This window comes from Pipistrellus kuhlii, unplaced genomic scaffold (genome assembly GCF_014108245.1).
Source record: "Pipistrellus kuhlii isolate mPipKuh1 unplaced genomic scaffold, mPipKuh1.p scaffold_m20_p_16, whole genome shotgun sequence".
Taxonomy (NCBI): Eukaryota; Metazoa; Chordata; class Mammalia; order Chiroptera; family Vespertilionidae; genus Pipistrellus; species Pipistrellus kuhlii.
Genome location: NW_023425471.1, coordinates 34,674,213 through 34,692,002, shown reverse-complemented (window position 1 = coordinate 34,692,002; position 17,790 = coordinate 34,674,213). Strand labels below are relative to the sequence as shown.

General features: G+C 36.8%; 1 protein-coding gene across 5 annotated transcripts in view; it reads left to right on the top strand.

The window, feature by feature from the left end:
• Positions 1–17,790, top strand: part of DIAPH2 (diaphanous related formin 2) — a 960,594-nt gene that overhangs the window by 703,377 nt on the left and 239,427 nt on the right. For all 5 annotated transcript variants that reach the window (XM_036440044.2, XM_036440043.2, XM_036440042.2 and 2 more), the window contains one exon: positions 5,076–5,240. In XM_036440044.2, coding sequence (XP_036295937.1) covers positions 5,076–5,240 — 165 coding nt within the window. The remainder of the gene's footprint in view (positions 1–5,075; positions 5,241–17,790) is intronic.

The following is a 17,790-nucleotide window of genomic DNA, read 5'->3' as shown; positions in this document are numbered from 1 at the left end:
ATACACACACACTGAGTGGCCAGATTATTATGCATTCAGAGATCATAATAATCTGGCCATTCAGTGTAGTATGGACTATAGTCACCTTGCTATACTTTACATCCCATGACCTATTTTTATTACATATGGAAGTTTGTACCTCTTGATCCCCTTTACCCATTTCATCCAATCCCAACCCCCATCCCCTTAGTAACTACCAATCTGTTCTCTGTATCTGTGAGTTTTGTTTGTTCATTTATTTTGTTTTTAGATTTCACGTGTAAGTGAAATCACACATTAATAGTCTTTCTCTGTCTGACTAATTTCATTCTTCTTGATGACTGAGTAGTATTCCTCTGCATACACACACACACACACACACACACACACACACACACACACACACTATATGTATACTATATATAAGACCACATCTCATATGAGTATCACATTTTCTTTAGCCATTGATTCATCCTTTCTCTTCCTCCTACAGAGAGGGAGACGCTCTTATAAATGGAGATTTCCTTTATATCAATACATATATTAGAGGCCCGGTGCATGGAAATTCATGCACTGGAGGGGGGGTGTCCCTTAGCCCGTCCTGCCTCTTCTCATAGTCTGGGAGCCTTCAGGGGTGGGAGGTGACCTGGCAATCAGGGGAAGGTGATGCCCCATCACAACTCTGCTGCTGCCATTGCCCACAGTGCAAGCCTTCAGCCAGTCCTAGTTACCTGAACCTTGGTCGGCCCTGGGCGGCTGGGGGACTAAGGTGACTGGGGACTCTGGAGGCAGGCCCTAGACAGCTGAGGGCCTTGCCCCAAGCCCGCTAAGGGAAGTGGGCACCGCCATTTTGTGGCTGTGGGCACCACCATCTTTGTGATGGTGTGAGGGTCAATTAGCATATTCCCTCTTTATTAGATAGAAATATATATAAATCTTCCTTTCAAAAGATAACTTTTATTCTTTTCGGAGATTTTCCTATCTCTACTATTTCTCTATCAGCTCAAAATGCTCTATGCAAAAGTGGCATATTTTGGGATGGTATAGTCTACATTCTAACTCTAGATGGGTGAGTGCTTTTTACCTGGTTTCCACAATGCTAAAATGTGAATAGTGGTATTTTTCTGCCTCTTTGATAAGGTTATGCTGGCAGCGAAATGACATCAATTGTTAGACCGGACCTGGGTTCAGGAACCTTAGTACTTGAGTTCTGGCTCAGAAAGAATTCAGAGTCAAGACTCAAACTATAAGAGAAAGTTTATTTAGAACGTCACATAAGTAGAAGTTAGTCATAGAATAAATGGGCTTAGGAAACAAGTTATAAGGGCAAAGGAAGGTCCCTTGGAATTTAGGAGAAAAGGCAAGGAAACAGCCTCATGGGGAGGTGGTAGGAAAAGGTCTTGATCTGGGGAAAGGCCCTGGTGTGCTCCATAGAGAGAACCAAAAAGGTTCCTCCATCTTGAGGGTATTTGTCTTGAAGTCTCAGGGGAGGTTTCCAATAGAATATTTATCACCTTTCCTGGTGTCCTTTCAGGGTCATCGTCTCTACTGATTGGTTGGGGCCAGAGCAAGAGGTCAGTATTTAATGCAATTGTTCCTGAGGCAACCATAGTTACTTGTTTGATTTTGCTGCTTTTCCAGGCCTAGAACTGAAATACAATTGAGGCCTAGATCTATTAGATGCGGGTCATAATCTCATTGTCCTGGGGACTTAATGCTTAAGGGCTATTCTCTGGCCCCCTCATTTTTCCCTTCTAACAGAGTCTAACTCTCATGACTAGCAATATGCCAGGGGAGGAAAGGTCAGGGACAGGTCCAAACCCTATGACCAGCGATATGCTAGGGGAGAAAAGGTTACCCTGGGAGGGAGATCCTTGTTTTTCCAATTTTACCCATTGCTAGGCACCTGGGGCTTTCTGCCCTGTTGACCTCCTATACTTGGCCTATCGTCCTTGCTCTGCTTATATCTGTCTGACTGTCTACCACAGTTGTTATCAAGAATATGGGACATAGCCCTAACCGCTTTGGCTCAGTGGATAAATGGTTGGCCTGAGGACTGAAGAGTCTCAAGTTCAATTCTGGTCAAAGGAATGTACATTGGTTGCGGGCACATTTCCAGTAAAGGGTGTGCAGTAGGCAACTGATCGATGTTTCTCTCTCATTGATGTTTCTGACTATCCCTCTCCCATCCTCTCTGTAAAAACATCAATTAAAGGTATTTTATTAAAGTTATAAGAATATGGGACATAATGGAAGGAAAATATATCTTAAATAATAAAGTCCTATACAAAAGCAAATTGTTGATGGTAGAATTATTTGCAAAATTAGATTATAAACTACTTCAGAGTCTGGATTAGGCTTTAATGATCATTGTACCCATCATGATGCTTAGCATGGGACTGAACAGATTTTGTATTTAGTGACTGCTCAAAAATATAAAATAAAATAAAATAAAACTTTTCTTACTGATATAAGGGATGAAAGGACTGGTATCCAGTTCTTTTTCTCCTCCTGTCCGAGGAAGGATGTGGTGACATGGTTGTAATTGTGAAAGATTTCCATGCTGACTCATGCTGGCTCTCCCTTTTACAAAGTAATCACTTTGAGGATAAGTGAAGGACTTGGAAATTGAACTGTTTTCCATTTGTTATTTATAAGATAAAGCATTCCTAGAATTTTTCAAATTGTCTCACTTTGGTTCACAGACAGAATTTCTGAAATCATTTTTTGTCCTAGGAGAACAGATTTATGAAATTGTGTATCACTACATAGACATATTTTAGGTGGTGAAAAATTGTGTTATGATAAATGGGAAACATGCAGTATTTTCCCTCTTTTATCTTCCACTTGTTCCTTGTACAGATGTTGAGCCTTCTGAAATATATAGTTTTGTACTTTGCATTGCAAATAGAGTACAAGTAAGTGACCTTTGCAAAGTGTTTCTGTGTAGAAAGTCTCTGGTGTGGGTCGAATTTATTTAGGAAAAAGAGACTAGAGACAAGTATCTAACTTTCATTCTGTTCTAAGAAATGAAGAGTATTGTCATATTTCTGCAACTCTTAAATAGGTTGTTTAACGCTTTCTTAAAAATAAGAATAGAAATATATGGTGATATTCTCAGAGGGGAAACCAGAATGTGTATATAGCAGTACCTCTAACCCTTTGTTGATAATTTTTTTTTTAAAAGAAGTAGAATAAGTCAGAAATGTGTTAATTCTTTCAGATCTAATTGAACTTGAGGGTTGAAAGATTTAATGTCACTTAGCACAGATGAGGTTGTTGGGTTGCTAATGTGAATGCTAATACTTAAGTAGCATAACAAAGAACATGGGTAGGGGTCATTTCACATTTTAAATCATGTTCTGTTCCTAAGTGTCAGTTGCAAAGTAATTTACCAGAAATGGTGTGATTTTCCCATTAACTTCCACTGTACAACTAGAGCTCTGTTCCCATGGAAAATAAATTTGGCCCCAGGTTATAATAAAACACACTGAAAATTTCAGAAAATTGTATAAAACCAAGTATTTCAAGACAATTATCAGAATCTGATAACATAATACAGGTACAAAATATTAATATACTGCAGTGGATCTGTATCCACATGCCCTGAAACTGTGCTGTTCTTCTTTTACAATTCCAAGTCTGTTACTTTTCTATTTAGAGACATCTTACTTCTGTTTCACTATTGATTTTTAATAGAATTAACTTGAATTTTAGAATGTGGACTTGGTTTCCTATATTCTTTAGGGCTAGAGTGCTTACCTTTCTCTGAAGCATTCATATCAGTTAACATTCAAAGAAAATGCTCCAACATGTTCACAGTACTTCTGTTTGTTGAAAATTTGCTTACTTATTAAAGCTGTTATATTTCTAAGTCCTAAAGAGAAAGTTTTCTATAAGTATACCTTCTATAATCAGGAAAATAGTATTATAATTTACTTTAATAAGTATAAATTTAGATATAATGAGATACCTTTAGTTGGACACCTTTAAATATATGGTTTATTTAATGCTTTGATACTGGTGGTTGTTATTACCTTTTGATAACATTTGTAAAACAATGATCTAATTCATTTCTGAATAAGTAGCTTTTGTGGTGTGTACTGCTCAGACTGTATTCCAGGACTGGCAGTCTCAGTGTCACCTGGGAACTTGTTAGAGATTATAATGCTCAGGCCCCTGGGCTCAGGCTCAGCAAACAGCAATCTGGCTTTTAATAAGTCCTTGGAGTGGTTAAGGTTATAGAACTACAGCGGAATCTCTCTCACTTTCTCTCCCTTGCTCCCTCTCACTCTCCCTCCACACTTCATGAGGGTTACACACACACACACACGCATACACACACACACAGTTACATATAACATAATCTTATATAGAATTTGCTATAACCTCTATCTATATGGAAAATGTGCATTAAGAATGGTGAATCTATACTTTCTAAGTTTCTTGTTGGTGTTTATTTCTACTGTATGCTGTTCATAAAAAAAAATATGAGGTAGTTTGTGGATATTTATACTTACATATTTTGATTTAGCAAATATGTTCTGCACGGTTATACATTAAACATAATTTATAGTTTCAAAACTCATTAACCAATATAATGAAAACAGCAACTTGTTATGGACTGGACTCTGTCTGCCAAGAAATCATATGCTGAAGCCCTAAGCCCCAGAACCTCAGAATGTGACCATCTGGAGATAGAACCTTTAAATAGGTGATTTTGTTCAAATGACATTCTAAGGGTGTGCCCTAATCCTCTGTGACTGCTGTCCTCATAAGAAGAGATTAGGAAACAGAAAACACAGAAGGACTACTATGTGAGGACACAGCAAGAGGATCACCATCTACAATAAGCCAAGAAGTGAGACCACAGAAGAAATCAAACTCGCCAACACCTTGATATTGTACTTCCAGCCTCCAGAAATGTTTGAAAATAAGATTCTGTAGTTTACGCTATCCAGTCTGTGGTATATTATCATGGCAACCCTAGAAACCTAATATATAAGTATTTCTAGAAATGGTGGTATAATTCAATCTTAATATCTAATGATTGCCTTTGAGGTACTATTGGATCATATTCCTTAACAGAAACCTACAGCTTTACAAAGATCGCCAGAGAGCAGTATGACAAACTGTCCACTATGCACAGCAATATGGTCAAGCTCTATGAGAATCTTGGAGAATACTTTATTTTTGACTCTAAGACAGTGAGCATAGAAGAATTTTTTGGTGATCTCAACAACTTCCGAACTTTGTTTCTGGTGAGTAATACATCTTAATGCATTGCAAGGCCTGATGCTTTTGTTTTTTAGTAATTTCTTTTTTTGGCATTTCATATAACTATTGATCATATTGATTTCATGTTATAGCCCTTTAACAGGAATTGACAGGTATTTTATACCTGTGGCATAGATGAAAATAGTTGGCTGGCTTAATGTATAATGGAGAAATGGAGAACTACATGAATTATCTTAAACTTTAGGCATACATGGGAATTTTTCTACTGAAATTTTATCCTATATAATAAAAGGGTGATATGCAAATCGACCAAATGGTGGAACCAACTGGTCGCTATGATGTGCACTAACCACAAGGGGACAGATGCTCAATGCAGGAGCTGCCCCCTGGTGGTTAGTGCACTCCCACAGTGGGAGCGCTGCTCAGCCAGAAGCCAGGCAAGCACAGCAGCAGTGGTAGGAGCCTCCCTACCTCCCAGGCAGCAGTGAGCCAAGCTGTAAGGAGCAGTGAGCAGGCAGGTAGTGATGAGCAAGGGCTCCCGGACTGCGAGAGGGATGTCTGCCTGCCAGCTTAGGCCCACTCTCCAGCAGACAGACATCCCCAGAGGGGTCCCAGCTGCAAGAAGGCACAGGCCGTGCTGAGGCCCCCCCATCCCAAGTGCACGAATTTTCGTGCACTGGGCGTCTAATAGAAAATAAATTAATAGGTACTGAAATAACTGATTTTTATACAGCATAATATTATCATTTGATCTAGCTTCAAACTCATATCTAAAATAATCTTTCAGTTAATACATTAAAATGATGTAATTGATGAAAAAGTTTCTTTCGTAGTCTAGATAAGAGACTGATTCCAAATTGGACTGTGTAAATGAATACCTAAACTTTCTTCCAGAATAAGGGCTCTTGTTTTCAACTGTAATTCTTGGAGATAAAAGTATATACTAGCATTAATTGGAGGGGAGGCAATCAGGGTGCAGTTATAATGTTAGAGGGAAACAAAAGCTTTGCTGTATAAATGCTGTGGAACTATTTCTCTGCATCCAGCCAAGGAGTAGAAGAATACAGACTCTGATTATGGTAGTAAAGAAAGATATGCACAATAGTTTATATCAAACAGCAAAGGTCCATCTATTTTAAAGAAGCAATTCTAGCAATTATCCCAGCAGGAAGACCAATTAGCAAACTAATTGTTGCAGTTCAATATAGGTTTCTATCCCCAAAACAGTTATTTGCTAAATAAGGCTACCTCTCTTAATTGATGGTGAAATCATTTGAATTTGGTGTGTCTTTCACTACCTGTGAGATATATGTTTCTGGAAAGCATTTGCTTTCACCTACTGACTTAAGACATAGGACCCAGAGCACATCCCATCTTTGGTAATGGAAAATAAACCAAAAACTCTTTTTTTTAAATCCTTATCCCTGGCTATTTGTCCATTGATTTCTAGAAAGAGTGGAAGGGAGAATGGATGGGGAGAGAGAGAAACATTGATGTGAGAGAGACACATCTATTGGTTGACTCCCGCATGCACCCTGACCCAAAACTTTTTATAAATATGATAATTTGTCTTATTTTTTGCTAAGAATATTAGCTTATTTTGACCTTTGGTCTTTGTCCCTTAATAGGCACACATATTTATTTATTTATTTATTTATTTATTTATTTATTTATTCATATACTTTTTAGCTGGCCAATAAGTAGTAAAATGTGTTCTGCTGGTAATGAGTAGCTAAACTATTTTCAAAACTTAAAAGTCATACATTTGATGTGGACATATGAAGACCAAGCTTATATCTACTTAGATTATTTTCAAAAAGAAAAACAAAGCATGTTGAAATGAATATGGACGAGAAAGGTTGACACATTGAAAAGTCCAATGGATTGTTTTTATAGCATCAATGACATGTGCCTTGTTTTAGCATGGATCTTAAAACAATGATTGTGTGCCCCCACCCACCCACACACACACACACACCTCTCCAATATACAGACACAGAGTAGAATTTGGGATATGTCTCCCATGTTGCAGCATTTGAAAAAGGAAAATTTCTGTTTGATAGCTTGTTTAGTCATGTTAGAAAAATGCTTAGAAGACTTGCTAAGAATTATAGTTATAATACTTCTCAATCATAACTTGTTTAAAAATGTAAGGATATCATTGTTAAGAAGACATGATTTTGTGTCCTTATGCTGAAAGTAACAAGCTATGTGACTGCAGGTAAGTCATTTATCTTACCTAGCTATTGGTTTATTTACTTGTTTATTCATTTGGTATAAGAAGGGGTTATACTACTAACTTCTAAGAACATTATCTTCTTCATTAGTCTATGAGTCATGGTCAAATTTCAGAGAGAGTCAAGTATGTATATGTACTGGCTTCACTTTGCGTGCAGCTTGAGTACAAGGAAATAACTTGTCATAGATCATTCTCATTGTAAATAAGTTGACATTCTGAAGTCTGGTTTTGTGTGCATTTAACTTCTTAAGAACCTGCTAAGATTGAGATTGGAGCTTTCAAAACATGTAACCAGCTGCTACCCTGTGTCCTGTCCAGCCATTGTCATCTCTCTGACAGAATTCTACTGCTACCACTTATGTCTAGAAATCTTTATTGACTGGCTTACATAAGAACTAGGCATGCCATTAATCAGCTATTTTGAACTTGGATTGGTCATATAACCTCTCTGGGTATTGGTTTCCACATCTGCAAAATATGGATGATAATTCCTGCCATGTCTTCCTCACCACTGTATGAAAACACCATGTAACCCATACTATGCAGATGAAGAATATTATTAGCCATTCTTTATCCATCCATTCGATTGTTATATATTGAGAACCAACTTGATTTTCATAGTGCTTTAGTTTAGAGATAAAAATAAGGGGATAGTCTCGCTCTATACATAGAGGGAGACAAACAAGTAAATGCAATATAATTTGATAGGTGCTGCCAGAGGAAAATGTCAGGGCACTATAATAATACTAAGGAGAAACTGCCTCACTCTGCCTGAGTTGGCCAGGGAAGCCTTCATAGAGAAAGTGACATTTGGGCAGAGTCTGGAAAAATCCATAGCAATTTGACAAGCAGACTTTGACAAGCAGATTTAAGGGTTTTACACCTGACCTATAAGCCGAACACTCCTAAATCAACATCACCAACTTCAGTCAATCATGTGTGCCCACCATGTTCCTGTTTCGTAGTGAGCTTAAAGTGATTTCACACTCCCAGTGGAGGGAAAACCCCTGAAAGAAAGACAAAAATTGTAATCGCCAGAAGTTCCCGTTTTCTGAATGCTTTGTGTGTTTGGCCTCAGGGGTCTTAGCGCTAAAAGCATATTGGACTGTAGATGGAAGCAATAAAATACCGGTAGTGCTGAGAAGAAAATAATAAGTATTCTGATGCATGTGCTACCAAAAATTACTTCCAAATGAGCTCAAAGTTTCATTTTGGAAGATCTATTTGGCATGTGTAGCATAAACAAAATGCACATACCAAAAAATCTTCCTCAAAGAGATATCTTTGAGAGGATGGGGGTAATGAAATTAAATAGGGGATTGACATTATGTATCAAAGACCTTTTTCAAAATAATCACATTCTAATTAATGAAAGTAAGATTGGTACTCTCCATGAGATGCTGCTCTATTAATTATTCACATTATTAATATTATTCAACTAATGAGGATATGAAAAATATTCAAGATGAATGTCCTATATATTGGCGTGCAGATATATGTAATTGGAAATATTTCTCAATTCAGAGTTAAGTCTCTTTTTCCAGTTAGCTTCTCTGAGATCATTTGAGTTGAAAACACTACTTATTATATAAGCAAGATTAATTAAGAATCCCTAAATTTAGATTGAATATTTTGTGGAAGGAAATAAAATTATATATTTATGTAATGTCTAGACATCTTTTTTGCTATTTTTCTTTATGCTTTAGTCATTCTACTAGTTCAAATATTGATTGCACAATCTTTCTTCTTTTGAGATATTTAGAATAGAATATTGGAACTCAGTGAACTTTCTGTGTTGTGCCACCATGCAGTGTCTTTCTTAGGCATAAAAATTAATTTTAGCTGTTGAGATAGTGTTCAAGGCAAGTATTGTGTTTTAATAATTTTAATAATAACTACAAAGGCCCTGATGCACCTCTTGAATAGTATAGGCTTATTTATATGGTAAATGGCTCCCAGGCTCATCACCTGTGATAATTTTAATAAGCTCTCATCTCCAAATAAATTATAGAAATTATTTTTTTCTGTTTTAAATCTGTCAGTTTCCTGCTGCTTCTGTGTGTTTTTGTTTTGTTTTTAAAGAACAATATGTTACCTAGGCACTCAATAAATATTTGTTGTGTGTATATTCTCATTCTATATCTCAACACTAGAAATATAGGAAAAAGGCTTTATAGAATTAGATTCATTGAAATAACTTAAGAACATGTTATCATTACTATTAGTCATTGTTGAAAATTTCACAGGATCCTTCATAAAAACAATTCATCTCCCTTCTCCAGGATCCCTTTCTCCTTGGAGGCTTAATTTTTTTTTTAAATCCTAGAGACCTGAAGGGGATCCTATGACCATAAACCCCACCATTGCTCCCCTTTCTCTAATTTGTTCAGGCACCGGGGCATGCATCTTCCTTTTCCTAGAAGCCAGGTTTAAATAAAATACCAGTCTAAATCCTTTCATGCAAATAGAGCCCCTAAGGACCCAACAACTGCCTCTATTTAATCACACACACACACACACACACACACACACACACACACACACTCACACATACTCACACACTCACACACACAATTCCCTTTGAGCTCAGCTGGGACCACCCAGGCTACAAAGCCTTTTGATCTATTGCAAATCTTTAAAAATAGGCAATCCATGAAAACATATAGGGTAAGTCTATTAAGCAGAATATTGAACCAGAATGCCTCATTCCCAAGCTGTGCCAGAGAATAGACTTTATTTTACAGACACTAGAGACCAGATGCATGAAGATTTGTGCAAAAATGGGCCTTCCCCTGGCTGCTAGCACTACTTTTCCACTCTGGCCAGGAGCAGCCCTTCTGCCTTCCCATGCTGCCCAGAGGCTCAGAGTGGCTGGGGTGGTGCGGAATGCCTGCATCCTCACCATGGTGAAGATGCAAGTGTCCTGCCCCCGGCCACTTGGCACCTGCATTTGCAAATTGACCTGTCATCTTTGTTGGGTTAACTTGCATACTCACTAAGGCCAATTAGCATGTTACCCTTTTATTAGGTAGATCATTGCATTCTTCTTGAGAAAAAGATGTCACCTATCAACTCTTGTATTCTGTGTGACTGTTTAATTTGAGTCACAAGTAGATGTCCTATTTTTCTGATATTATTGTTCCTTGTCTAAAAAAAAAAAAGCTAAGTATTGGAAGGAACTAAAATAATATGTAATACTGGCATACATGGCTTAAAGAAAAACCAAATTGCCAACATGATAGGAGTGCCTACTGGTATAAAGAGTTTTTAACTATAATATGTATACATTTTAGGTTAGTATTATAAATTGAAAAGTATCATAAATTTTTCTAAAATTATTTCTAAAAGTTGTCAGAATTGTTTATGGCAAGGTGAATATTGCTCTTTAAAAACATATGATAAAAAATAAAAGAATGAAAATATATGACAATTTGGTGTTCAATGGTAAGATAATTGCTAGCAAACCACTTTGTTTTTAATTGGCCCATACATTTCTGTTAATATAATTGTCTGAAAGATGTTTTCTAAATAAATAAATAAATAAATAAATAAATAAATAAATAAATAAATGGCATTGCAATAGTTAACGCTGAAAATATTAACAAAATCAGTTCAATGCCTATTTTCTTATTAAAATCTAGTAAGAACTGGAACCAAGAAACAAAATACAGTATCTTTAGTTCTAGCAACAATGCCTTAAATAGGATTTTTCAAGGAATTAAGTGTTCCCTATAAATAAGTTGTTATTGACTTATCTCTAAACCCCAGGAAGTCTGAAAATTAGAAGATAAGCAGTAGGGTATGCAAGCTGACCTTTCCCAGTGGCCTTGAGATTGGCCAAAGCTATTGATTGTTATCCAAACCTGTTACACCCTGAGAAGGAAGATCCCAGAGGCTAATGCTACCAGTACCTGCTCTCAGCTTGCTGAGCTGTTCTTCATTCTGCTTCATCCTCATTTATCTGTCCATGTGCTAATCAATCCTTTATCAGAAAAGATGCCCTGACCCCTGTACAAGGGAATAGGGGGTAGGACTCTCCCTGGAGCCCTACACCTGGAGCTCCTTTTGCCTGCTGTGCCCACTCCCTACTCCCTTACCCCCCCTTCTTTTCGAGTTGCTTCATCTAAGAAGTCCTCTCTAATGCTCCCATTTTAACCTAGAAACCTTTCTGCATGCTTTCATACCTCCATCCTAGCACATTTTACTATGTAATGAGATTATCTTCATATCCTCCATGATCAACACTATAATTAGCCTATTCTGGGTCAAATAGCATGCTAATCACTAAGGACATATAGGAATGACTGAATAAATTAATAAAACAGTGAATGAATTAAATGATCAAAGATGAAAAAATCAAAATGTTGGCCTCCAGAGCTCACATTCTTGTGGGAAAGGCTGTCAAAAGAAATACTGATAATGACATATGCTACATATATATAAAGAGCATATGAGCATGGATGAGAGAGGCATTCTTCTGGATTTACGGCTTTATTTTTTTTTTATTTTTAAAATTTCTTTATTGATTAAGGTGTTACATATGTGTCCTTATCCCCCCATTACCCCCATCCCCCTACTCATGCCCTCATCCCTCTGGTGTCTGTGTCCATTGATTAGGCTAATATACAATATATGCACACAAGTCCTTTGGTTGATCTCTCAGCCTTATCCCCACCCTCCCATACCTAAGATTTAACAAAGATAATAGTATTATTTAAAATCAGTATCCTAAATATGTACATATGTTTTTTCTCTCTGTGAACCAAGTTTCAAAGTTGTAGAATACAGTCTATTAAATGTGTGTCTTTTCCTTAGATCTGAAAGATGTTCTAATCCTGTTGAAACAGTCCCTATTTTTCCTTATATATCTGTTTTAATTTTCTTTTAAAAAAAACTTTTTAAATTTAATTTATTTGGTTGCATTGGCTAATAAAATAGGTTTCAGGTGCATAATTCTATAATATCATCTGTATATTATATTGTGTGTGCACTACCCAAGTTGATTGCATTTCCTGCAAGTATTTAATCTCACAATAATCAGAATTTTCTGATATTCTTGATGGGGTTTGGGGGAAATCAGACATTGCACATTATTCCTGAAAAGACAAGAAATAGAACGTACATACATTCAAATGTTTGCATTTTGAAATGGAAGATGTTTGAAGCTCATTATTCTTCAAGAATTTATAAATTCTGTGTTAAAAGTAATAGATTATTCAATATGATAGTTTACCTGAAATTATTTCTTAATTTTATTAATAGTGCACAAAAGAATAAAACTTAAATACTGGACATGAAATAATTTGAAGTAGCATATAATTTGTTTTTGCTCAATTGTCTTTAGTCTATAAGTTAAAAACACCTAAAGTTTCATATACATTAGAGATATAAATGCAACAGTGATTAGGAAGAGCAAGACAGATGATTAACTGAAATGTGGATAGAATAATATAACTGTAGGGACTAATAAAATCTGTAGATGGGACATAAAGGTTGATGTCTCCAACCAATTGGAAACTTTATTTTGAAGGTTATTTTTAGTGTTAGAAGGTATCTTTCTTCATCAGATGGCATTTAGGAGGAACTACTTGGCCATGTATGTTTACCTTAGTTTAAAATACAAGATTTGGCCTGAGCCAGTTTTGCTCAGTGGCTAAAGCATTGATTTGGGTCAAGGGCACATACCTTGGTTGCAGGCTCCTCCCTGGCCCAGGCCCTGTTTGGGGCTCATGCAGGAGGCAACCAATCAATGTGTTTCTCTCACATGGATGTTTGTCTCTGTCTTTCCCTTTCTCTTCTACTCTCCCTAAAAATCAATTGGAAAATATCCTTAGGTAAGGATTAACAACAACAAAACAAAATTTATAAATAAAAAATCAATTTAAGATTGTCTCTTTAATATATCATAATCACGTGGTTGTTCATTCATACTACATTACAAGTCTAAAGCATATGATACTTTCATAGAAATATACTTCTTTTTATATTTGAGAATCATTTAGGCAATATATATATTTTAGGTAACCCTTTAGGTAGCAGATTTTAATATATAGGCCAAATTAACTTATAACTGTTACTACAGCTTTTTGTATCTGTAGAAATTCTTGTTCAAATACTTTTATGAGCACCTACAAATAATTGCTTTAACTTTGCTTTTAAGTGGACTAGCATGTTTTGGCATGTGCTCTTTCTCATAGTCTATCAGGATGCTTTTGGCTTTCAAGTCACAGAAAGTATGACCAAAATTAGCTTGAGAATATGGTTTTATTCTCACACTTCGCAAAAAACAAAGCAGTAACAAAATTGGTTAATTCAGTAGCTTAGTATGTTGGCATGTTGTCTCATGGTTGCAAAATGATTGCAGTTGTTCCAGGCATCACATGCAAATATAATGATATCTAACTAACAAAAGCTTTTTTTATCAAGCCAAAAAAATGTTTCCAGAAACTCCTGGGAAGATATTTCCTTCAAATTCTGTTGTCCAGATTAGATCACATTCCAGTCTCCAAACTATCACAATAAAGCAACAAGCAAACTGTCAAATTACAGAGGGGGAGGGTAGGGAGATCTGGGGGAGATAAGAGATCAAACAAAGGACTTGTATACATGCATGTAAGTCCAACCAATGGACACAAAACTCTGGGGAGGGAGGATATGTATGGGAGGGGGAAGGTAATGTTAAAATATGTACACAGATAATAATTTAATAAAGAATAAATAAATATTACATCCCCAGAAACCTTAAAAAAAAAAAAAAGGATAATCTTAGACCCGTGGTGGGTAAACTGCTGCTCTCGAGCCACATGCGGCTCTCTGGCTCTTCCACAAAATACCACAGCCTGGGCGAGTCTATTTTGAAGAACTGGCATTAGAAGAAGTTTAAGTTTTAAAAATTTGGCTCTCAAAAGAAATTTCAACCGTTGTACTGTTAATATTTGACTCTGTTGACTAATGAGTTTGCAGACCACTGTCTTAGACAAATCATGATTCACCTTTGGAGCTGGGGCTTGGGCTGGGTTCCTTCCCTGAACAAGTGACTATGCAGAGTGAGCAGCCAACCAATCTAGGGCTCTGCCAGCAGTTGATACGGGATGGATTAAGGCAGGCAACTAACAGTTTCTGTAAAATAGACAACATAAAAGTACATTTTGCTGAAACCGGTTTGGCTCAGCGGCAGAGCATCGGTCTGTGGACTGAAAGGTCCCAGGTTTGGTTCCGGTCAAGGGCATGTACGTTGGTTGCGAACACATCCCTGGTAGGGGGTGTGCAAGAGGCAGCTGGTCGATGTTTCTCTCTCATCGACGTTTCTAGCTCTCTATCTCTCTCCCTTCCTCTCTGTAAAAAAAAATAAATCAATAAAATATATTTTTAAAAAAGAAATAAAAGTACATTTCTACTTGGCATTATTTGAATTGTCAAAAGTTCCAAATTGGCAAAATACAAATGAATAAGATGTATTTGTGAAATGTACTCTTATTCATTTAAATAGTTTAAAAAATATATCGGGGAATAGGAGTATAAATAAAAAGCATTATTTGTTTATTTTCAAGTTATCTTTTCCTGTTTATTTTCTGCCTTTAGCTGGAATGTACTTATCTGGGAAAGCTCTGCTTTTCTATTGTAGTTTGCTTGCCTGCTTCTTCTCATTAATTTATTCCACAAATATTTATTAGACCCTTTCTAGCCACTGAGACTGTTTAGTTTACTAAAATTTCTGCCCTTATGGAGCTTAATTTGTGATGGGTAAAGTGAAATAATAAACTATATACATAATTAGGAAAATTATCAATATAAGTTAAAAATGTGCCAACTAGAATGAATGGCCATATGACAATGTCTGAAAGGTTTAACTATTCATTATAAAATTCCTTATACAATCAATATTTTAAGTTAAGGTTTAGATTTTGGCATTATAGCTTTTTCCTTAAATACATGAACCACTGAATTTTCCTCTTTAGAAGATATTACTAATTACAATGAGATGATCTGCATACAAACTGTAACTATTTCATAAGTTATGTACCGTTATGTAGTGAAGGAGAAGTAAAAATGAACTCTGTCCCACTTGAGAGAGTCTTGCCAAGGGCTTTATCATTTCACTGGAATCGCTATAATATTATCCTCTGGCGTAAGGAGGGTATTCAGAGATCTATACCTATACATTGACTACTTTTAGACACAGGTCAAATTCAAATACTAAAAGAAGTAGTTCATGAGACAATGGCTATCCTTTTCCCAGTATTATTTCTAAAGCCATGGCTCTTGTCCTTATTAATTAACACTGGTCCCTTTTCAAGAGAAAATAAACAAGAGCAAAACAGTACTTCAGACAAATACTAATTCAACTTCAGTGCCTTCTTCCCCAAGGATAACTCAAATGCCTTATTTTGGAAGATAGACATCAATATTCCAAAATAAGTTTCTAGTCAGGAAGAGCTGATAAAAGATGGCATATATAACAAAGCATGAAGTAGAGCAAAAGCATATTTTTGGTGCCAAATATATGAAAAATTATAAGGAATTTACAAAGATAGTTCACCTTGGATTCCATTTACCCTGGTCCTTGTTCTCTGCTAGTTGTCATTTAGTTGATCTGATAAACTAATCAGTACTCGTGTGTCACTCACTCTTTGCTACATACATGCCCTGTAAATTCAGGATAATACCTTCCAGCAGAGCATTTCTAATGACAAGAACTTCTTGCAGTGTGACTAGCTGCTCGAGGAGATATTTGGGGGGAAAGGCAGCCTTTCTAGTACCTCTGGAAGAGCATCATGTGCTTTGTTGCCTAGACTTCCTGGGTCTAGGATATCTTTTCCCCATCAAGAACATTCCATAACTTAACCTGTCTTTTGTGATCTCATAATCCGGCTTTATGATGTTGGCTTTTTGGATGGGCATCATCTGGTAATGGCCTCCTCCATGATAAAGGTCATGGACCAGCCATCCTGTGACCCAGGGCCCAAATCCAGTCCGCCCTCTGCCTTTATAAATAAGTTGTATTGGCACACAGTCATGCTCATCTATTTATGCCTTGTCTGTGGCTGCTTTCACTGTAAAATAGTAGTTCTGAGTAGTTGAGATGGAGTTCATATGACCCATAAGCCTAAAAATGTTCACTGTCTGGCCCTTTACAAAAAGAACTTGGGGACTTTTACCGTAGAGCATGCATACAAGGTGGCAAGGAGAGATTCTGACTGGAAAGTCATAGAAATCATATAGTCTAGTGCTTTTTAACTTTCCAATGCAGTCTTTCCTTAAGAGGGTATAGCTTTGGTGAAGATGTAGTATCATCTTGGCTGTTGATTTCCTCTTTCCTTTTCAGGTTACAGTCACTTCTCTATAAATTATCCCTGAGGCAGAAATATTGTACTCCTCTGGCATGTTACACAAGATGCCTGCAGGAGCTGAACCCAGGCTTAGTGCGTGAAACCCAAGTCATGCTTAGCCAGTAGTCTTGACCTCACTTATATATCTCTAGAGACAGAAAGACATGTAATGCCTACACTAGTATTATGTTAGTAACACAGTGTACTCTTTATATTCCACATTTCGCGTCCCGTCACCCCACTCTACCTTATAGTATGAGACACACATAGCCTCACCAGGGAACAATCCTTTGTCATAATGAGGCCAAGATTTCTTGGTTTTGATTTTCTGTAGAAATCTCTCTTCAGTATATTTCTCTGGATCCCCATCCTTCCATCTTAAATGTATGCATTATGAAGGGTCTACCCTTGGTCCTACAAAATTCTTGCTGGGCAATTTATATGTATTCTCATGATTTCTACTCTTTTATGAGTTGTGAGTTTATACTTCAGTTCCAGACTTTAGTTGGATGCCTTTAACTTGATTTCCCACAACTATGTCAAGCTCAGACATATTAAAAATGGAACCCATTACATATTTTCCCAATTTCCTCCCATATTCTCTGCATTGGTTAGTGGCACAACTTGATATCTTCTTCTTCCTCGCCATTCACATCTCTTCAATCTCAAGTTCATGTTGATTCTGCCTGAAATAGCCTCACTTTGTCTGCCCGAGTTGGGCTATTTGCTGTCCCCCTGGACTTCTGCAATAATCTGTTCAGTCATCTGATTTCAGGCTTAGCATCCTCTCAGCTGTCTTTTCACCACTGCCAGAAATTTCTTTCCAAATCACAGATCTAATTTGGGAAATCTACTTTCCCAGAGACCTTTTATGGCTTCCCATGAGTGGCAATAAAGTCTAAAGTAGCGTTTGGAAAACATTGCCACTCTTAACTACCCCCAGCTACTTTCTTTTTTCTCTGCTTGATATGCAATCATGCTCACAATCTTCCTTTTACTGGTGAT